This window comes from Colletotrichum karsti (assembly GCF_011947395.1).
Source record: "Colletotrichum karsti strain CkLH20 chromosome Unknown Scaffold21, whole genome shotgun sequence".
NCBI classification, from domain to species: domain Eukaryota; kingdom Fungi; phylum Ascomycota; class Sordariomycetes; order Glomerellales; family Glomerellaceae; genus Colletotrichum; species Colletotrichum karsti.
In genome coordinates this window covers 651,649-673,966 of record NW_024065921.1, presented here as the reverse complement: position 1 = coordinate 673,966, position 22,318 = coordinate 651,649, and the positions used below count along the sequence as shown (strand labels likewise).

At 53.8% G+C, this 22,318-nt stretch overlaps 4 protein-coding genes across 4 annotated transcripts; 3 read left to right on the top strand and 1 right to left on the bottom strand.

Moving 5' to 3' along the window:
• Positions 1-475: 475 nt before the first annotated feature.
• On the top strand, positions 476-1,726 carry CkaCkLH20_07010 (cellulase family protein; the record flags this gene model as incomplete). Its single annotated transcript, XM_038889727.1, has 1 exon — positions 476-1,726. The coding sequence occupies one exon, from the start codon at positions 476-478 to the stop codon at positions 1,724-1,726; it is 1,251 nt and encodes a 416-aa protein (XP_038745090.1).
• Positions 1,727-2,128: 402 nt separating this feature from the next.
• Positions 2,129-4,939, bottom strand: CkaCkLH20_07009 (guanylate kinase; the record flags this gene model as incomplete). The annotated part of the gene is made up of 5 exons (XM_038889726.1): positions 2,129-2,575; positions 2,624-3,523; positions 3,580-3,735; positions 3,898-4,596; positions 4,655-4,939. The coding sequence occupies 5 exons, from the start codon at positions 4,937-4,939 to the stop codon at positions 2,129-2,131; spliced, it is 2,487 nt and encodes an 828-aa protein (XP_038745089.1).
• Positions 4,940-5,508: 569 nt separating this feature from the next.
• Positions 5,509-10,025, top strand: CkaCkLH20_07008 (intron-binding protein aquarius; the record flags this gene model as incomplete). The annotated part of the gene is made up of 5 exons (XM_038889725.1): positions 5,509-5,792; positions 5,849-6,336; positions 6,393-7,212; positions 7,265-9,513; positions 9,565-10,025. The coding sequence occupies 5 exons, from the start codon at positions 5,509-5,511 to the stop codon at positions 10,023-10,025; spliced, it is 4,302 nt and encodes a 1,433-aa protein (XP_038745088.1).
• Positions 10,026-15,797: 5,772 nt separating this feature from the next.
• CkaCkLH20_07007 (uncharacterized protein) lies at positions 15,798-20,658 on the top strand (the record flags this gene model as incomplete). Its single annotated transcript, XM_038889724.1, has 4 exons — positions 15,798-16,385; positions 16,454-20,089; positions 20,140-20,492; positions 20,547-20,658. 4 exons carry the CDS (start codon positions 15,798-15,800, stop codon positions 20,656-20,658), a joined length of 4,689 nt encoding a protein of 1,562 aa, XP_038745087.1.
• Between the last annotated feature and the right edge of the window lie 1,660 nt (positions 20,659-22,318).

Genomic DNA, 22,318 nt, shown 5'->3' with positions numbered 1-22,318 from the left:
TCGCATGGTCGCATGGTCGCATGGTCGCGTGTTGTGCCGGGCATATTCATTCGGGTGATCGATCTCATCAACGACCGACCCCTTCCAAGTGCGGATGTGAGTTTCCTTTTGATAGCACCCTGCCGCTGGTCATCTCCTCTCGAAGCTCTCAGCTGCCAGCCTCAGTCTCGAAGGACGTCCTGGTGGTTCATACAACGACTGTTGAGCACCACCTGAGACCATTCTCAGTCACTCGACAAGTACGATTCTCGACTGACATTCATTCGCTCATCCGTATACACCCGTTTGGCCTTGTCGGCCTGTTATTGCTGGTCGGAGTCCCTTGTTCTTCCTTAACCTCGACTTATGACTTTGACTTTCGAAAACTTCTCTCGCATCGACGTCGATACAGTGTATCCGGAAACGAATCACTCGCAAACCTCTCCGAGGCCCCTGAAAAGTCAAAACTTGTCTACCTGAGAGCATCGCAATTAATATGAGTCTCGCCTTGCGTCTCTGGGCTATTTGTTGGCTCATTCTTCCTATAACCGCCCAGAGGCCTGAAACACCTCTCTTCTCAACAAGCCGCTGGATTACGGACTCCTCCAACAAGCGTGTCAAGCTCCGCTGTATCAACTGGGCTGGTCATATGGAAGTCAATCTGCCCGAAGGCCTCCACAAGCAACCTGTCGAATACCTGGCCGACTGGATCAAGCAAGAAGGCTTCAACTGCGTTCGGCTAACCTTTTCAACTGATCACGCCCTGGACCCAGGCGTCAAAGTACGAGACTCCTTCGCGAACGCCGCCAAAGCAGCAGGCGTCAACGAGGCAGACCTCCTAAAACTCTACGACCAAGCAGTCCAAAAGAACCCCTTCTTGGGGGATAACAACGCCACTCAGCGCGATGTATTCGCCCGCGTCGTCAATGTCCTCTGGGAACGCGAGATCATGACCATCCTAGACAACCATGTGAGCAAGGCAAGCTGGTGTTGCAACCTTGACGACGGCAACGGGTGGTGGAAGGACGCGCGGTTCTACTGGGCTGCCAACAGTCGGTACTTCGACACCGACCAGTGGCTCGCGGGTTTGCAGCAGGTTTCCATGTGGGCTGCCACCGTGCCTGGCGTCGTTGCCATATCGATCCGCAACGAGCTCCGCGCGACGTGGACGCAGATTCCATTTGCGGCAGATCAGTGGTACGGATACGTCACGCGCGGAGCAAAGGCCGTTCACGCGGCGAACCCGGATGTGCTTGTCATCATTGGCGGTCTCAACTCTGCGACGGATTTCTTCCCGCTGCGGACGAGGGCGTTGGACACCTCGGCCTGGAAGGGCAAGAACGTGTGGGAGGCGCACAGTTACAGCTTCACCGTCACGACGCCCAACTTCGGCGATTGCAACATCGAGCGCGCCGAGTATGGCACTCTGTTTGGGTTCGTGCTTGAGCAGGGCAAAGGGTACACCGGTCCGTTATTCCTGTCCGAATTTGGCGCGGGCATGAGTGGAGGGCCGGAGGATGGGTTGTCGGCTGAGGATCATGCGTACTTGACCTGCCTCGTGGCCTATCTGGAAGGAAACGACGCTGACTGGGCGTTGTGGGCGATCCAAGGGACATATTATGTGAGGAACAAGGTTGTTGATTTTGAAGAGACTTGGGGTGCGCTGGACCGTGACTGGAAGAGCTGGAGGAATCCAGCTTTCAAGGGGCTGTTAGGCAACATCTTTTCCGTTACTCAAGGACCGTAGAGCGGCTTCTGGGGACGCAGGAGAGCGCATTCGCGCCCATACCAAAGTCGTCATTATCCACAATCATCTCTTCTAGACAGCTGTGGTAATTCAGTTTCTGTGCTCCCTTTTTCTTGATGACGGACAACTACCCGCTCTTTCGCGACTCACGACGACCAATTATCAACATCATTCTGGGCGGCATTGCATAATCTCTAAAACAAGAACAAGTCAACGCGTTTCACAGTATCTTGCGCGGTAACCCGCAACGGCTTGCAGATGTGATTGGAATGTCTTCGGGCATGTTTCTGAGCATGTCTCAAAAGCAGGACAATAAGAATTTTGGGTATCAAAACATCTATCTCGACCATCGTATGCAGCCCCCGACATCGGGCTGAGTGATGGCTTGGAGGCTGGCACCGTCTATGACGTCGCCCCCTTGACCTCATCGATTTGTCCCTTCTCCCCCGTTCCCGTCACCTCGGCTTCCTTGCGTTGTTGGGTCCCTTCAGCGGGCGGTGCTTCTGCTGGAGCGTCGGTCATCGTCGCGTCGGCATCCGTCTCAGCCATCGACACCTCGCCGCCGTCAGTCTGTCCATTTGCGAGCTTCTCTTCATCTGCAGTTTGATACAGATGGGCCTCCAAGCTCTTGAAGGCGATCTCACGATCTTCGTTAGTCACAACTAGATCGAAGCCCTCCTTCACGCTCGACTCTGCTTCCAGGTATGGAACGGCCTTGGCGAGAATGTCTCGCACAACGTCTTCGCTCTTCCCGGATTTCTTCAAGCGCTCCTCTAGTACCTCCTGGCTGGGAGGTAGCACCAGAACGAAACGCGCTGAAAAGCCAAGGTCCCGAACTTGCTGAACAGCCTATATCAGGTTAGAGAAGGACCACGATGTGATCTTGGGTGGCCTTACCTCGCTGTCCATATACATCACTGGGACCTTTCCTCCTTCAGACACAGCTTCCGTCATCTTTCGACTCGTACCGTAGTCTACGTCATCGATGGTTGTGAATTCCAATAACGCATCGCCATCTCTGAGCATATTGAAGGTTTGCGGTTCCACGAAATAGAAGTCCCGGCCTTCGACCTCTCCATCCCTAGGTTTCCTGGTGGTATGTCGGAGAACTCGCTTAAACGCCCCAGGCCGTCGCTCGGCAAGAAGGCCGAAAATTGTCGCTTTGCCAGCACCCGTTGGCCCTGAGATAATGATGGGACGTCTGTCTTCGGGGACGTTCTTGCTGTCCACGGCTTCTTCTACGACCGGCTCCTCATCTGCATCGACCGGCTCCTCAAAAACCGCATCGATCTTGTCTGGATCATCGATGTTGTCAAACAAAGCCAGCCTCGTCTTGCTTGCTATTCTGAGCGCTCGCCAGCTCTTGCTGGCCTTGCTCTCGACGGCAGCAGCCTTTGTTTGACTATTCGTGGGCATTTCGATCTCGAAGTCGTCGTCCGCAATCTTCCTCTTGAAGCTCTCCAACTCGGGCAAGCTATATCTATCTTCGGCCTTGAGTTTCTGCATCGCGGCCTCCCCATCACCGTCTCCCAAGAATCCGAGAGATAAAGAGCCCATGGGCATGGCTCTCAGACGCTTCTTCATCGTTGTGCGTTGAGCGGTGGTCTTCGCCTCGATAAAAGCTTCGGGAGATACAGGCGGTAGCTCGATAGAGGGGCAATTTTCAGACTTCCATCGGATCCAGTTTTTGTCCCGAGCGAGAACAGTCTCGACCACTCGACTGAAATAAGGCCCATCAGCACCGTGTTTGAGGTATTTCTCGACGATTGTTTTCTTCATCTCTGTTGCCCATTTGGTCTGTTGTGTGTCAGTATTGGGTATTAAATCTGTGACGCTGCAGGAAGGGCTCTCACATCTTCGTCGCTGAGCACCTGACCGACGTAGATAACAGACTTATTCTGAGCATTACCAGCCAGCTTCTCCTTCACTTTACTGGACAAGGACAGGAGAAAGTCCATGATAATCAAGGCTTGGACGAGAATGTGCCGCCGGAACGATATATCGCTCATCTGACAGAGTTAGCGTGGATTTTGTTTTGAAATCGATTTGCAACATGCCTCCAGCTCGAAAAGATCTCGACTTGTGAGATACTTTGGGTTGTATGAGTTTGCCAAGTCGCCCTCTTCCAGGTCTTCTCTTTTGCGCTTCAAGCTTCGCTGTGCCTCATCTACAGCCTTAGGTGGTCGTTGGCCCTGCTCGTTCTGGATCGCTCGGAAGGCCGTCATGGTGGCTTCCAGTCCGCGCTTGAAACCGGCCAAATTCTCTGTTTCGAACAGCTTCTTGGGCTGACTGAATGTTTCTTGGAGGGACCAAAAGACAGGATACAGCACGTCGGGCTCGAGTGGTTGATCGGCCTGGGCTGCCTTCTTCGCATCGAATGACACAGCCTTTGACTGGGATTTGGGATCCGCATCCGCAACTCCGTTTGACTTGTCCAACTCCATGTCTTCAGGGGCATCCTCCTTTCTGGTGCTGAGATCATCATACACGGTAACATTCTCAACATGGTATTCTCCTCGCAGGTTCACGGAGCTTTTGTCGCCCAAGGGGAAGCTCTGGAACATGAAAATAAAAACTCGGCCGCAAAAGGCGGTATCTTCGGCGCGAGAAAGACGGCGCAGCAGCTCATTACAGCTGCGCAGAATGACCAGCTGCTTTTGCTTGAAGTGCTTCACAGTGATCCTTTCTCGCCTCGACTCAAGGAAGTCGAATATCTTGCGACATCCGGCAATCGTTTGACTGTCCAAAAGCTCTTCTACCAGCCAGAACAGCAAGGCAGGGTCGCACTTTTCATCGTCGGACAAGATCGTGAGTAGGTCGAACAGGTTCCAGACGTTGACAAAATCTGGGGATTCGATCGGTGTTGTGGCCTGCCGGTGCGGATTTCTTATTAGTCCGGATCCGATATAATCCATAGGTTGGACGTACGATTAGATTGCTGAACATATCTCGCACAGCCGTCTCGATAACCGCGAACTGTTGCGCCTTTCTTTGTGAAGCAGTAGCTCCATCTTCTTGTTCTGTCGTCGTCGATGTTGCAAGGACGCGGGCAAGCTGATCGTCGAGGTCGCCAAAATCCGCTTTGTGAAGAGCGGGCTCGATCGTTGGCGTGGATTTTACTGCCATGGAGCGAGATAAGAGACCTTCAAGTAGTTTTGCGAACGAAACCACACCCGGCACCTCGTGACGCTGCGACATGGTGGCGGCCGGCATCTCCAGATGCTTTGTGGTTACGACCAGACAAGGAAGTTGGAAATTTCGTGAGGCTCATGCGCAAGGAAACGGTGTACCGCAGCGAATCTGGGCCTTGTTGGGTTCGCGGTGGCCGAGAACGGTTGTGGTGATGCGCGAGGCTGGACACTGGAAGAAATCAGCCTACGTAGTTCGGGATTGTAGGTGATCGGTGCATGGGAAGGAACTCACGCGCTAAACGGCTAATAAGTGGTCCCTAGGTACTTAGGTGCCTACCAAAAATTACTGAGTACCACCTTACCTGGTACCTTGCCGGCGGCTAAAATTCGATCGCTACGTACCTAGGTAGGTACCTAGGTGCAAACCTACAGACCGCGTCGCGTAACCCGGAACGGGAAGGACCTGGAAAGTTGGCAACGCAAGGCTGAAATTTTTGGAGCTCCCGAGCTCAGTGTCTCGGCATTGTCAACAGTTGCGCCCCCGCGCATCGCATTTCCCACACCGATTCGACATCTGAGCCGTTCCCTCCCCGATTCGGCATGCGATCGCGAACACTGGCGCAAGAACTGTTCTGATCAACATCGCCAAGTATGCCTACGGCCAAGCGTCAAAAGAAGAGCGGCGAGGCTCAAGCTGCGCCGTCGACTCGATCCAAAACAAAGACCACCGGCGAACGACCGACCGTCGCAGATATTGAGGGGGAGAGCGCTTTCGCTCAGATCGCTAAAAAGCATTGGCTCAAATCCAACAAGAAGCCGGTGAAGGTCAAGGTCAAGAATGATGTCCTCAAGCAAGAGATTTGGGATGTTTTGGAGCACGATGGCTTTCCTTACAAGTCCATCCTGACATTGGAAAGCTTGCAGACACTGGAGAGGTACGCCGCCTTATCTGGGTACTTCAGAGCTTGACTGACATTGGTGTCTCCTCCAGCTGGCTATGGCCCGGATATACGGACGATTCTTCTAACCATCATGTTCTACTTATCGTTCTTCTCATCAACGTGAAGCGCCGCGAACAGCTTGAGGCCTGGAGTATATTCGAAGACAAAGCGGACGATTTCTCGAGCTTGTTCAGACGGATCTTGTCGATGACCCTGGACCAGACGCTTTCGCCTACCATCAAGACACATCTGCTGTCGTTCTTGATATCGGCTTTCCAAAGCTTGGATTGTGCTGTCGTGAGAAAGGAATGCGCGCCCTTGGTTTCCATCTCCATTTGGCATAGTCTGTCGACGGAGGAGCTGCGCGAGGAGAAGCTTGATCAAAAAGCTCATGTGCGAAAGGCATGGAGGGCGGCAGGAAAGAGATATGATACCGCTGATGATGCCACGAAGGCGAAGCTGCGATTTGACAGGTCGTGGCTATACACAATGGTCTTGCATTTTCTGAGTTTGATTTACACGGAAAATGCGAAGCCAGGTAGGGAGATCGTTCCCGCATCGAAGTGATGTACGTCGTCGCTGACACAGATCCAGATCAAATATTATACTGCGAACGTCTCGTTGAATTCCTGACGGACCTTCAGAGCCAGCTTCCGACTCGACGCTACGTCAACTCTCTTTTGCTCGATCTGCATGTGCTGTCTGCCATGCGGCTATCTCCAATGTTCAACGATGAAGACAACAGTCTTTTACGAGACCTTCATACGCTTCTCCGCCACTACACTTATTTCACGATTGACGACCAGACGGGCGCACAGCTCAGTCGGACCGAAGCTTACGACAAACACTGCGCGAATTTGTCGCGGCTACAGAAGGTGTCGCTGAAGTACTTCAAAGAGAAGCTCACCGTGTTGGCCTTATCCAACTATGGCTCCATTGACAAGAGAGACGAGCTCTTGGGTCTGCTGGAGCCGCTCACGGATGATGAGGTGGTCGAGTTGGCACGACTGCTTCGTCTCCGGACCGCCTACCCTGAATCGTTGGGCGTGAACATCGATCGAAAGTTCCTTACTGAGGTGATTCTTACAACTTTTGAAAAGCGCAAAACTTTCGAAGAAGTGGCTCGCGGCATGAGTCTCGTGCCCACTGAGCAGTCTATGTTTGAGAACAACATCATGAGGACTGACACCTACGACGGATCCCGGCCACTGGCGTTGCCAAAGTTGAACCTGCAGTATTTGTCTGTTGGCGACTTCCTATGGAGGTCATTAATTTTGTACCGCGCTGAATCTTTCTACGGCATCAGGAAAGATGTGGAGTCAGCTATTCGTCGTCTCCGCCCTGAAAGCCGGAGGCCAGGGGAGACGAGTTTCCAAGGATTCTCCAAGATGGCACTGCCAACAACAAAACCCTCGTGCGTTGATGACCAGACTCCCATTGATGAAACGATATCCTAACAGATGCAGGATTCTCGAGGTTGTCCCGGCGCTTGTAGGTGACGACAAGCCTTCACTTGTGCGGGCAGAGATCTCCATCGACGTCCGCCGCTTGAACGACGGTATCAGACGCGAATGGGATTCACTGAGACCTGACGATGTTGTCTTTCTGCTTGCCATCCAGGCGCCTCCCCCTAACAGCATCGCCAATGGAGACGCTTCCGAGGCTGAAAAGCTCGGGATTGTCTCCATTCGTTCCGCTGAAATTATTCAGATCACAGACGATAAGGGCAAGGTCGTGCGCGACGGTGTTGGTCATTACGATAACCGCCGGAGATTGCAGCTGAGGCTGGATTCAAGGACATACGCATTGGATGCCGAGCGATCTTCGACGAACCCCCCTGAGGCATATGAGAAGATTAACGTCGTGATGCGTCGTAGCGGAAGAGAAAACAACTTCAAGCCTGTCTTGGAATCCATCCGCAGTTTGACGCTTTCCGAAGTCCCTATTGCCTCTTGGTTTCATGAGGTTTTCCTCGGGTACGGTGACCCGGCCGGTGCAACTTACAAGCAGCTGCCGAACCGGATCAGAACAATCGACTATCGCGACACGTTCTTGGACTGGCAACATCTTACGGGAAGCTTGCCTGGAAAGATCGTTGAGCCTAGCGATGATGTCACTGGCAGCTTCGGACCACCATATGTGCTGGAGACGGCCGAAAAGCAGGTTGTCGAGCCGCCTTCAAAGCCCTCGAAGAAGCGCCGTCGTGATATTGAGCCTGCTCTGCTAGCAGAGGTTGAAACTGTCAAAGTGTCCACCTATAAGCCGCCAAACATGGGCCCGTATCCGGTCGACGCACCGAAACTGAACACAGTACGATTCACTCCGGCGCAAGTCGAGGCGATTACTTCTGGAACGCAACCCGGACTTACAGTCATTGTCGGACCACCTGGCACGGGAAAAACCGATGTCGCAACACAAATCATCAACAACATTTACCACAACTTCCCGGAACAAAAGACACTGTTGATTGCTCATAGCAACCAAGCCCTGAATCAGTTGTTTGCAAAGATCGTTGCTTTGGATATTGATGAGCGTCATCTTCTACGTCTCGGCCACGGAGAAGAAGAACTCTACACAGAAGGCAACTTCAGCAAACACGGTCGCGTAGAATCATTCTTGGAGAACCGGGACCGGTATCTACAGGAGGTCAATCGCCTGGCCGTCAGTCTCGGAGCGCCAGGCGCCCACGGCAACTCTGCCGAAACCGCCGGCTACTTCAATTCAGTCTATGTCGAACCAGCATGGGCGAAATTTACAGATGTCGCGAAGCGCGAAGAAGCTAGCACCGCTGACATTATCATGGCGTTCCCGTTCCACGGCTTCTTCTCAAACGCACCTCAACCTGTTTTCGCCCCCGAAGCAGACCGAGAGACTATCCTCGATGTTGCAAGCGGGTGTTATCGACACATCCAGAAGATTTTCTCCGAACTGGCCGACGCGATGCCGTTTGAGATTTTGCGCCGAGAAAGGGACAAGACAAACTACCTCCTCACCAACGAGGCACGAATCATTGCCATGACTTCGACACACGCGGCCATGAGGAGAGGCGAGATTGCCTCCCTCGGATTTCACTATGACAATGTAGTCATGGAGGAAGCTGCGCAAATCACGGAGATCGAGAACTTTATTCCCCTAGCTATGCAGAAGCCCCAGCACGGACAGATGGCGCTGCAAAGAGTTGTTCTTTGCGGTGATCACTTCCAGAATTCTCCAGTCATCCAAAGCCTAGCGTTCCGTCACTACGCAAACCTGGAACAATCGCTCTTCTCACGGCTCGTTCGACTTGGAGTTCCTACAATCAATCTTGACCAGCAAGGAAGAGCTCGTCCTTCCATTGCTAGCCTTTACCAGTGGCGGTATCCCAAGCTAAGCAACTTGCCGCACGTGGAGAGCGAGGGCGAATACCTCGCGGCGAACGCCGGGTTCAAGTACGACTACCAGTTCATCAACGTCCCCGACTACAAGGGTCGCGGTGAGACGGAGCCGACTCCCCATTTTGTACAGAACCTCGGGGAAGCGGAGTATGCGGTGGCTGTATATCAATACATGCGTCTACTTGGCTACCCGGCCTCCAAGATCAGCATTCTCACAACGTATGCTGGACAGCGAGCCCTGTTGAAGGATGTTTTAGCTCACAGGTGTGCCAACAAGGCCGTTTTTGGTATGCCCAGGGTTGTGACGACCGTGGACAAATACCAGGGCGAGCAGAACGACTGTGAGTAAAAAGCACTCGAAATAGCCCAGAATGGAACTGACTTGACCCTAGACATCATTTTGTCGTTGACTCGCACATCAAGAGTTGGATATCTCAGAGACATTCGACGTATGACCGTCGCGCTGTCGCGTGCCCGCCTGGGCTTGTACATTCTCGGACGCCGCGAGATCTTTGAGGCATGCTACGAGCTTCGGCAGGCCTTCGAACAGCTGTTGGCTCGACCGGACAAGCTGATGCTCGTTACCGGCGAGATGTGGCCGGCAGAGAGACAGCTCGCTGGAGCCGACAGGGCCGAAGTGCCCGGGGAGGTCTGCATGGAGGGCGTGGAGCACCTTGGCCAGTACGTGTACGAGATGACCAACACCAAGGTCAATCAAATGCAGGCAGAGGGCGCGATTCCGGGCGAGGCCGAGATGGACATCCAGGACACGCCCTTTGACGACGTGGAAGAGGTTGCAGATGAGGATGACGACGTGGGGCCGGAGGAAGCCCCAGCAAATTCCGAGGCGTGACAGGGACGCGGCGGGACATCTCGGGTGAATGTTGGAGAAGCACATCCCTTGCCGATAAGATGCACGCGTCTCGATAAATGAGAGTTGACGTGGAATAGGCCCTTGCAATAACGATGCGGCTTGACTCACTTTGTGTTTTTGAGTTCTAAGGACATGCGATGACTGACATCGGGGGGAAGGTGTTGGCCGTGGACTTACAACTGGGCCAATAAAAGAGATTCAAGACGACATCAACCAGCATCAAAGCTGTTCGTGATGAACTCTTAAGCTGCAACAGTGACAATGTCTCTAGGAATTCGGGCACCACATAAAACTCAACACTGACGGCGTCTTCTAGAAGAGGTGGGGAAATGCGCAATGTTGATGGGACGACGGGTTAAGTGTTGGGTTCCTCTACCAGAACCAGGAAAAGGGACGGGCGACATGCATGTATCAGAAGGCACAACTAGCAGCAGGAACAATGAGAAACAAGGGCTAAAGCTGTGGTAAACTTCGGACTAGTCCATACCGGAGGATTACTGCCGCACATCCTGCCCATAGTGCCTTGTGTGCGTTTAGTTTCTACTATCTTGTACTTCCTAATGACGGATGGAATGCGCAGGGCCGTTGGCGGGATGGCTTGTCGTAGCCTTGTCGTACCTAAGGTAGTGTACGAATAGGGATAAGTAGCTTATGGTCCATCAATCAAATTACCCCTGGGCCACCGTCAGACACCCCCTCTTTTCTTTTACTTGCCTCCTTCCTTTATTTTTATTTTTATTTATTTTTAAGATGATAATGATAGCGTCTGTCTTGTTCTGGAACGATGGGTTCTGACTGAATGAGTCACCTCGTAAGGCTCAGCTTGTAAAAGCATGCGTGTAATGGTGTCATGAAAGACGCTCGCTGAGAGGCTGTTTCTTGGCAGCTGGTAAGGCAGGATAGAAGAGTACCGGGGGGGGGGACGAGAGAGAGATCAGACAAATAGTGCGTGGCAATTCGAAGGGTACTAACACCGGAAGAGGGAGAAAAGATGACGTCTCGACAATGGGATTAGTTCTCATCCCATAGAGAGCAAAAGAGATGACTCGCCCCAAACATGGAGCGGCAGACTCTTTGGACCAGACCGCAGCAAGAAAACTCACCACGTCTAAAATAGTGTTCCCGTCCGTTAGTGTTGACGCTATCTCCCTCTTGGAATGGAATTTCGGGATAGGTTTACGAGCGTTGTCATTGGCTCGCCGACTGCTTCGTTTCTGCCATCTAACCTCGCCTTGCTCACGTTCATCTTACTTTTCGTAATCAGCTGATGCCGGGTGCGACGGCTGATAACCCCCTGTTACATCTTTTTATTCTTGCATTTATTCTTGCCTGCGATACTGCCCGAAGGTAGCGTTGGCTGTCTCTGCGTATGTGTTGCTGTTTAAGGGGGCGCATGTCAACGCGTCTAACACGCACGCTTTGCGACCAAAGAGCCTCCCTCCTCAACTTCATGCGTAAGGTATTCAATGGTTGGACGCCTAGAGGAGCCGAAAAAAACTGTCGGATGGCCTCATATGCTCAAGGAATCAGAGTCTAGAGGTATTTAGCATGAACAACGACTGGTTACCTAAGGTAAGGTACTCTGTACTATAGTCAGCAAGACGTGAAGAGCTAAAACGGGGGGCGTTACGCGACTCGATTCGACACCACGCCCTTGCCGCGTCGCGGACGTGCCTTGCAATCAATCAATCAACGGAATGATGCGTTATCAATAATACGGAACCACTCTGCGCGTTGTGACCTGATCTTATTAACCGGCTATTCTGGACCCTCTATCCTGTGGGCTCTTTTATCCGACTCCGGTTGTGAAGATCATGTCCCCCGGCATTGAGTTCAGAGTATCCTTACTGTTAGCTTGATTCTGCAGAGTGTCATTTGCCAGGGGCTCGTACCTTGCGATGAACCAGGTGGCGCATCGCAGATCTCACGCAACAAGGGGAAAATACGGATTAAGCGGCCTGTCAGCCACATCGCAGGGCGCTCATATGCACGCGTTTCGGAAATCCCATCTCATCTCCTTTAGCTGCCTCCCTCTTCTACGATTCGCCCATCCCGTCGTGTCGACCAGAACGGTGGGTGATTGATGGGAAAAAGACGCCGATCCGCGTGGGCAATTCTTTCTGGCACTTTGGGGCTCCCGCACTGGTCAAAAAGGTTGACGGCGCACCTCAGATGGGACGGTGGAGTGAAGCCGATGGATGGTCATGTAAAGGGAATCGGATCTGATATGATCAGACCAATAGCTTTCAGAGACCACATGTCACCTTACGTGGAATGAGCAACAGTTGCAGTCACCGAAGCAGGTGAGCTCACTATGAGCATTTGGGTGACGGTTCTGACACTTCGGGGTACCGGTGGACATTCATTGGCAAAGGTTAGTCAGTCTGTCGGTCGGTTGGTCGGTTGATGGTTAATGAAGCACTTTGACTGGTGATGGAGACTATAGAGTACCTTAGCTAGCCGGCAATGACTTATGGTATTTTTTGAACATGGGCAAACTTGGTCTTTTCTCCTGAGGGAAGGGTCGGGTTGAGCAACGGTTTGTGTTCTTCTTTTCCTTGGACGAATAGAAACAAGGACCAGCTTACGAGCAGTCAGCCAAAGACTCCAGCAGTTAGCTAAAGAGCAAACACGAGGAGAGTTGGGCGATGACATAGGCAAACGGCTGGTAGAAAAGTAATTATTGTTTTTTGTACGCGAGGCATTTATGGATATTGCCATTATTAGAGGGACAAACGACAGACTGACAGTGGAGGTAGCTTTTGAGAATATTGAACTGTTCGGACAGATGTTGTGTAGCTGGAGGCAAATAAAAATAATCATGGCAAAACGCACGTGTCAGCGTGTCTCTTAAGCCGGACATTTGCAGGGGTGCGAGCTCGGGCAGGGGAGGCATGTTTGGGGTGCCCTGTCCAGCCCTGCTCGTCTCTGCTGTTGCTCCTTGTGATGGCCAAGGTCAGTGTTTGAAACCAACCTAACCTCCAGATCCAATCAACTCCCCCCCCAAAGGTAGCGTTTTGTTCGTTCGAGGAGTTCTCTGCTCTTACCTTCTAGAGCATGATGCAGTCAGTGGCGCTGTACCTCGGGTTGCCCTGCAGAAAGTTGTTGAAGGTCGTGGACATGCACTCCTGCTGCTGTGTAGTGAGGTTTGCACATTCGGCTTGAAGACCGGAAGTCTAGACATGCGTTGCCTTGGGTAGGGTACTTTAGGGCACGAAACGGGTCGTGAGAAGGTGCAGGTGGGAAATCTGGCCGCTGCTGTCCTCCAGCAGTTTACCAACCTTGGCAGTTGGACTTGGGATGGGAGATCCGATGGAAGCGTACGAATACCTTACCTCAGACGGCGTCAGGTAAGGTAGGTAGGTAGGTAGTGTAGACGTAGACGACCCACCGGTTGAAATCGAAATTCTCAATCGCACATTCACACAGGCTTACCGACCTACCGAGGAACCTTAACCGTACCTGGGTAACATATGCAAGAAGAAGTGTCGTAGTTTAGGTAGGCATGGAAGGTAGGAAAGGCACCTAGGCACCGAATGCCGGAGTTTCATGACCGGTGCAGTCTTCCATTGACATCCACCAACCACGGAAAGTGCATCAGATGCAAATCTGCTCTGTACGGATACACCCACCAACACCTCATGGAAAACTTTTTTTTCCCTCCCTTCTGGCCATTCAGGTTCCCCAAGAATTGAAGGGTCCTGCACATGCCTCCTGTCCGGACGGCGGCAACAACATGGAAGGGTTCCGTCGTCCATAACGCTGTATCCCACTCAGCCCTCCTTGCCTCCAAAGCACAGCCGCTACCGTTGCTGCGTTGACCTCTACCTACCTTAGTTCATCGCTGGATGCTTTGCCGTGCTCTATCCGGGGTTTCTGAGAACGAGGTGTTGCTCAGGGTGGTTCGTGCCCTATCCCCATCGGGTTTACTCCAAGCCTTCCATGGGCGTAGGTACCTTACGCGTACCTACCTACCGTACCTACCTTAGGTACCTAAGGTAGGTAGGTAGAACCAGAATTCGGGGAAGAGCATGCAAGTAATCTGGCCGGCACCCATTGCATTGGAGCATCATTGCGTACCTACCCTACTGTTCACCACCGACGGGCCCCAGTCAACGTGTGAGCTTGCTGCCTCGAAGCAGCCTGGCACCAATGCCTCCAGGTCGTCAACAATGATTGGAATAAGGTACCTAGGCACCTTAGGTAGGTAGGGATGGAGCCCTTCTCTGTAGCCCTGTACCGCCTACCTAGGTAGGTAGCCTTCCAGGTTGTTGTATTCTTCCCTTGGGCGTTCAAAACACTCGTTCCAACCTGAAGAATCATGTCGGGCTTCCAGGGTGCGGTCTGATTTATGTGTGGCTTATTCCCACGGGCTCTGGACGCAAGATGATTGATTAATTACCTACCTAGGTAAGTCAATAGGCAAGTCTGGCAGTCGTCTGGCTTTGCTGTTGCTCGTTGCTCGCGGCCGCTGCAGTCTCTGCTTCTTTTTCTTCTTCTGCCTACCTACCTATAAGGTACCTTAGGTGAGGTAGGTTGCGAACGAAAGCCCTCGGGTCCTATCAACGTGGTTACTGTCCCGACCAGCGCCCATCTCCAGATATCTCCTTACCTTACCTAAGGTAGCTTACCTAAGGTAACGTGCCTGGCCTGAGTATGTGGCAATTAATTGATCAAATTCTACCTAAGCTCACACTGTCATTTGTGCGCGGGAATAGCGGGTCTGATACCGTGTTGATAAGCGAGCGATATGGTTGTTGACGCACTGTCGCTAGGTCCGTTGAACGGACGGCTGGGGCCCTGGGGTAGGTAGGGTCCACCACGACGTCCCGTCGTCTAGGTACCTGTGTAGGTACGGTCGTGGTGTTCATAAGTAGGTACGGCACCTGAATGATTCAGCCAGTGAATGGCTTCGTGGCTACCTAGGTACCTACCTACCTACGCCGCCCATTGGAGGGGCCACAGTGTTCCGTACCCACTTTTCTTTTACACAGGGCAGGCACCGTGGTGAATGCGGGCTGCCCATCCAGTGAATGGTGGTTGTGGCGGGCGTGGTGGGCGTGGTGGGCGTGGGCGCGGGCTTTCTGACCAGGCAGGTCAAGGTACCTCCGAAATGTACTTTTCCTGGGTCTTTACCTCACAGTCTCCCGCCCAAAAAAATTTTGGTCAATCCCTCTTCTCAAACTTCCTCACCACAAACACGGAAACTGGTCCAGGTGGATAATTTTTCACCCAGAGACCTCTCTTCATCGACGGTTTCTTCTGTATTTCCCTCCAGAAGATAACTCTCCTCTCTTCATAATTCCTGTTGGTTCGTAAAGAAACCTTTCGCAGGCTTCTTTTCCGACCGCTGCGAAGGCCTGAACGACCTTGTTTTCTCCCCTCCCCCAGTCGCCTTGCGATATATCGTTCCTTCCGTCGAGGAATTTACGACCACACAGTCCTTCGCGACGTAGACAACAGACCGAATCGACCCTTACCTCGATCCGATCCTGAATCGTCCCAGCGAGGATTCATCGACTTCCTTCACGACAGTCATTCACTTTTGAATTTCTGCGACCAGCCACCCCTCTGTCGAATCTGAGATTCGGTATCCGAGCGATCGTGTCAGTTGCGCTAGTTCGACCACTTCGTCGTCTTGAGCAACTAACTACATCATCTCCCGAACATTGACGACTTCTCGGCTTGGAAACAAACCTCTTCACATCAACGCACCTTTCACCCCGCACTTCAAACGACGAGATTCCACATATGACTTCGACTGCCAACCCCCAGTCCAACCCGGCGCCCAACTCCTCTGCTGCGACTTCGGCTCCTTCATATGCGTCCGCTGCCGGTGCGAACAAGAAGCAAGCCTCCACGCCGCTGATTGCGACGGGATCCAACCCACCTGTGGTGGTCGGTGGCTCCTCTGCGCAAAATGCTAAGCCGTCTGCTCCGTCACCAGTAAATGGACGTCCCCCCATCACTCCCGCTGTGCCTGCTGCCCCAGCAGTCGCTCACGGCTCTTCCAACATGAACGGCAACGCGGCTGATCACAGCCGCAAGAGCTCCGTCACTCTGAGCGCCAACGGCCCCAACAGCTTCGCTCCCAACGGCGGCCCTGTCGGCGGCTCCAAGCCCGGCATCCAGTTCGGATACAACTCACCTGCTGTTGCGCACAGCACTCCTCAGTCCGCGGCTGCTCCCATCCCTATCCCAGGAACTGGCCAGAGAGTGCCGTCTCCCGCACACTCTCCCTCGCCGATTCCTCAACCGTCAGCCAGCGGTGGCCGTCCTCCCTCGGGCATGGCTCCCTCTGGTGCGATGACTTTTGGCAGTCTCGGAAGCGATGGCGATGTAAGTCTCTTCTACTCCATGTTGACAAGTGCCCCCGGAACTCTCTCACTGACAACTTTTCTCTGCAGCGCCACATGAGACAAGCCTCCACTCCTCAGTCCCAGGCCGCTCTGCCGGCTCAGCCTGGCTCCCATATTCGACGGGAATCAGGCGTTTCTCAGCACAGTGATGTGGGTGGACCCGCTGGTCCCAACCAAGGGCCCAACCGTCAAGGCTACCAGGGCGGCGGCGGCCGTGGCCGCGGCGGCTTCAACCCGCACCAACCTCCTTTCAACGCCAACATGGGATTCCCGCCGAACCAGCAATATGGCAATGGCCGAGGCCGCGGCGGCATGCCGCCGAGTTTCCACCCAGGCGGAAGACCGATGCAACCCTACCCGAACTCGCCTCAGCCGCCGACCCGAAGCCCTGCCCTGGCCCATTCCCAGCCTGGAACGCCGAACATGCCTACGGCCCAGATGCACCAGATGCCCATGGCTACTCCTCCTCAGTACCACTACCCGCCACCGAACATGGCACCTCAACAAGTACAGCACCCCCATTTCCTTCAAGATCTTTCTGTTGCGCCATTTGGCCCGCCTTTCAAGAACAAGCGAAAGAATGCTCGTCGTGATTGGGACAAGTCGTCTCAAAAGTCGCGTTTCACGGATTCCTCGCAGGATACTCAGTTCTACGACGCCAACAGACCTCGACGCAACACCCAGCGTATCGAGAACGTCTGGATGGCTGATGATGAGCGGTTTTCTGCAGGCAACCCAGTGCAACACCCTGATTTCTATCACGAGTATCATCAGCAACAGGGTGAACTCAACTTCACCGAGCAACCTGCGATGATACGCGAAGGGCCTTTCCTTGCTCCTCCTCCTCCTCCTCCGCCTATTGATCTTTCGCCTGAGTCTGGTAATTATGAGAGATTGCTAACACGCACAAAGCAACAGTACGGCTACCCTCCCCCGCAGACCCAATACGACTATAACGGCAGACCCATTTTCTACAACCAGATGGGATACATGCCCTCTCCCCCTGGCGGCGCCCCCCCCTTCCAGCCTGGCTTCGCGCCTTCCCCTTTCCACCAGCCCGCCCCGACTGCCATGTCGCGCACATCCTCGCACTCTGAGCGACCGTCTTCCAGCACTGGTCAGCCCCCGGCTCCAGTGGTTTCTTCTGGCACACCTCAGCCTCAAAATGCACAGGTCAAGACTCCTGTTGTGGCTTCCGGCAACTTCGTTCGTCCCAAGAAGAGCGCTGCCATCGTCATCAAGAACGCCGCCGGTGAGGCTGTTGACTTCAAGAGCATGAAGACCCCGTCTTCTCCTGCTCCCAGCATCCAACAATCGAAGACTCCCCCTATTGTGTCCTCCACTCCTACTCCCCCGCCCAAGTCAGCAACACCATCACATGCCCGGGCTGACAGTCAAGCCACACCCAAGACTGCTCGCGAGATCCAGGATGAGCTGAGAGCCAAGATCCAGCAGGCCAAGGGTGGTGAGGACAAGGCGAAGGAGGAAGCCGAGGCCAAGGCAAAGGCTGTCGAGGAAGAGAAGAAGGCGGCCGAGGCCAAGGCCAAGGCTGAGGCTGACGAGAAGGCCAAGGAAGAGGCTCGCAAGGCCGAGGAAGAAGCCGCCGAGGCCAAGCGAAAAGATGAGGAGAAGGCTAAAGCTGAGTCTGAGGCGAAGGCAAAGGCAGAGGCCGATAAGCCTGCTGAGACGCCTGCCGAGCCTGCCGCCAATGCCGAGCCTGAGGAGGACGAAGTGGAGCGCATGATTCGCGAGATGGAAGAGGAGGACGCTCGTCGCGAGAAGGAGGCAAGCGAGTACAATGCCAAGAAGGCTCTTGAGAAGGAGGCTGCGAAGAAGGCCGAAGAAGAGAAGAAGAAGCTGAACGCCGCCGACGAGGATCGCAAGCTTCGTGAGGCCGAGGCCGAGATGGAGCGCCTCGAAGAGGAGAAGGAGCGGAAGCGCGCTCAAGGCGGCAGTGCTTCTGTGGCCGAGCTTCTCGCGAAGAGCAAATCCGGAGCACCCACCGAAAGTGAGCCCTCAAAGGTTGGCGACGTTGCCGACAAGCTCTCCAACCTCAGCATTGGCGAGTCTAAGGCGTCGACTCCGACTGAGGCCTCTGCTCCCAAGGCCACCCCCACTGAGAAGCGTGGAAGCAAGCCGTCTCCCCTCAACCTGGCTCCTCTCAACACGAAGCCCGTCGACCCGCCCCAGCCTAGCGCCGCTCTTCAATCACTCAAGTCTGCGCGCTTCCTGCAGGTCATTAACCAAGACACCTACCCCGCTGGCATTCACTCTCCTAACCCGGCCTTGAACGCCGCTGTCGCTAAGAAGGGCAAGACGTTCAAGTATGACGCTCAGTTCCTGCTTCAGTTCCAGAAGGTCTTCACCGAGCAACCATCCATGGAGTTCCACCAACAGGTCAAGTCTTTGATTGGCGATAACGACGGCTCTCGATCCGCTTCGACCCCTCGCGCCGGTTCTGGCCGTGGAAACTCTCAACGCGGCTCTGCTGCCGGCGTGATGGGCAAGTTTGGTGCCACTGGTGGCCCCATGAACCCTAACGTTCGAGGCACGACTTCTGCCGAGCGCTTTGCGATGTCTAATGCCGCTATGAGCGGAGGTGGCATGGGCAACTTCCGCCCCGCGTTTCCTGTTGCGGGACAGATGGCTCGTACGCCGTCCTCTTCCAACATGGGACCGAACTCTCCCAGAACCCGCTCTGCCAGAGGTGGTGGTGGTAGCAGGCGAAATGATTTCAACGCCAAGGAAGCCCAGGCAGCTAAGACCATGCCTCTTACGCAGGGTATGGATCTCAAGCCCATCACGGTTTCTGCTTCTGGCTGGAAGCCCAGCAGCGTTGGCAAGAACCCTTCAGCAGCCGCTCCCGCTGCCGACCACATGGATCCTCAGATGGTCCAGCGCAAGGTCAAGGCTGCTCTCAACAAAATGACACCTGAGAAGTTCGACAAGATTGCCGACCAAATTCTCGCTATCGCCGGCCAATCTAAGGACGAGTCCGACGGCCGTACGCTCCGCCAAGTCATTCAACTTACCTTTGAGAAGGCCACTGACGAGGCTCACTGGGCCTCCATGTACGCCAAGTTCTGCAAGCGTATGCTTGACACCATGAGCCCGGAGATCCGTGATGAGAGTATCAAGGACAAGAACGGCGTCGTCGTCAGCGGAGGCGCCCTGTTCCGCAAGTACCTCCTCAACCGTTGCCAGGAAGAGTTCGAGCGTGGCTGGAAGGTCAACACGTCCGATAAGGAGGGCGAGAAGGACAACGCGCAGACGGCGGAGGCTGCTATGCTCTCCGACGAGTACTACATTGCTGCCGCCGCCAAGCGTCGCGGTCTTGGTCTCGTCCAATTCATCGGCGAGCTGTACAAGCTTGGCATGCTCACTGAACGTATCATGCACGAGTGTGTTCGCAAGCTCGTCGACTACGAGCAAGTGCCCGATGAGGCGGAGATAGAGTCTCTGTCCAAGCTGCTGAAAACTATCGGTGCCAACCTCGATGCTTCTGAAAAGGGCAAGCAAATGATGAATGTCTACTTCGACCGCATTCAGCACATGGCCGATATACCCGAGCTCGCCAGCAGAATGAAGTTCATGCTCATGGACGTAATTGATCTACGCAGATCTGGATGGTCTTCCAAGGAAGCCAACAAGGGTCCCAAGACGCTTGAGGAGATTCGAGCTGAGGTAAGACAATCGAATCCGTGTTCACTCAACCTGAGCTAACAAAGACACAGGCCGAGGCTGCTGCTCTCCAGAAAGCACAGGAGAACCAGCGCAGTGGTAGCCAACGTGGTGGTCCTGGTGGTCGACCCAACCTTGGTCGCGGCGACTCCCGCAACTTCTCCTCCGGTTACATGCAGGCTGCTTCTAACCAGGTCGGCATGGATGACCTCCGCCGCCTGAAGGGCTCCACGAGCAGAGCCGCGAGCGGCAACGTCACTCTCGGTCCTACCTCCATGTTTGCTTCCCGCAGCAACAGTGGCCGCAGACTGGGACCTGGTGGCTCTCTTGGTCGCCCCGGCGAGGACTCTGGTGCTTCTTCTCGCACTGGAACTCCCCCCACCACCCAACACACCAACGCCTTCAGGTAAGGATCTCGTTTATGTTTCTCTATTGGACCTAACGACTGACATATTCTTAGCGCACTCGCCAATTTGGACAGCGAAAACCCAGCCTCTCCTCCCTCGACTGCGGCATCGCCTGCTCTGCCCAAGGCCGTCCCTGATAGCTCTGCTGCCAGCGGAGACAAATAAGGAGAGAATCTGAGCATTTCCTTTTCCAAAGAGTCGTTGCATTTCAGCAAATAGACAGGGTCGGGGGCTGTTTTGGTGCATTTACATGAGGGTTTTCACAGTTCGTGTGTTTCAAAAGTTACCCTGATCTTTGCTGCGGACCATGATACCTCGAGAAGAATACCGACATAGACGATTCGCAACGAGAGAACCTCTCGCAAGGAAGAGGGGTTCTCCCAAATTCGGACTACGGATGTCCTTTTCATGTTACATCCAACCCTCTCCACCTCTCGGTTGCATCTCTCGATGCAATCTCATCACGTGTTTTATTCTTTTCTAATATGACTTCACGACGCTTTACGGGTCCTTTTTTATCATGCCTGGCTACGTTGGGAGAACGGATAAGGGCGATGGGAAATGCCAGATACATGAGAGATGGAAAGAAGACTGCCTTGGAGGGTCCATCCAGCACAATGGAGAGCTCGCGTGTGCGTACAAAGGCCAGCACACACGCTTGCTCTTTCAGGTGGAGACAGGAACATTCAAAAGCATACATGGGGAGCTTCGGCTAGGTCGTGATTCCTGTTCTGCGAAAAGGGGATTCGGGAATTGGTCAGAAGAGGATTTCGTCTTTCATTTTCTTATCCATTCTTTTTCGGCATTGGCTTGGCTATTGGCTGGTTTGTCACAACGAAACTCGAAACAGCTTTGCAACAAAGAGCAAAGGAAAACAGTTTTGGGGAGAAGTGAGGTCCCCTCGGTAAGGGAGGGTAACGATCTGGCCAAATAACCTCTCCAACATATGAAGAGGTTAGAGAGGTTGAGCCCAGAGTCTTGTCGATACCTCGCAATCCAAGCTGCTGGTCGCCAACAGCAGCTCGACCACGGGGGTTCCGGACATGACACGCTGGGAAGGATCGTTGTTGACGGCGGGAGTAATCGACCGGACGGAGGATCTTACGCTTCTGACTTTGTACATTTAATTCGGCACGAGCCAGCCAGTGGACCACAGCCCAAAAAGAGATTACTTAGTTCGCAACTTTGCTTGATTGCACGTCTGTCTCCCAAGTGATTGTGACAACTGCAGCCCTGTGTGACCCCGGGGAGTGCGTGGTCAGTCCGCGGAATGTGGATTGGGGGTTTCCCCCCTTATTTTTCGTGGATAGCCTCGAGTTCGTCGACACCCCTGCCGGCCCTGATGCATGCACCCTCGCAGAAACCCCTCATGTGTGCCGTTTGACACGAATCGTCGGGCTGGCTCATTCCGCGAAGGAGATCGATTAAACCAGAATACTACGATGAGATGCGGGGTTTCCGTTATCGATTACGTTGCCCCCTCCCCCCGGAAATCACGTAGGTGGAAGTTCTCGGTAGAAATTAACGTTATTCTTCTTATACGAGAAATCGAAATCAGTCTACCACAACTCAGACCCAAAACTCCGGCTCGCCAACTCCTCTGATTCTGGCTGCGTCCTGCGCCATTGTGCGGGCCTTGGGTCATCGAAGAGATCAGACGCCTTCATGCCGAGCCGTAAATGAAGCCAAGACCAACAAAAAAGTGCATATTTGAAAACGGAGTGAACTTCAGCCAACCAACTCCGCTACCCATCGTCATTCAACCAAGCCAATGCCCTCAAGTGATCCATCCCAGTCATCATCGCATATCGCCTCTCTTGTACTG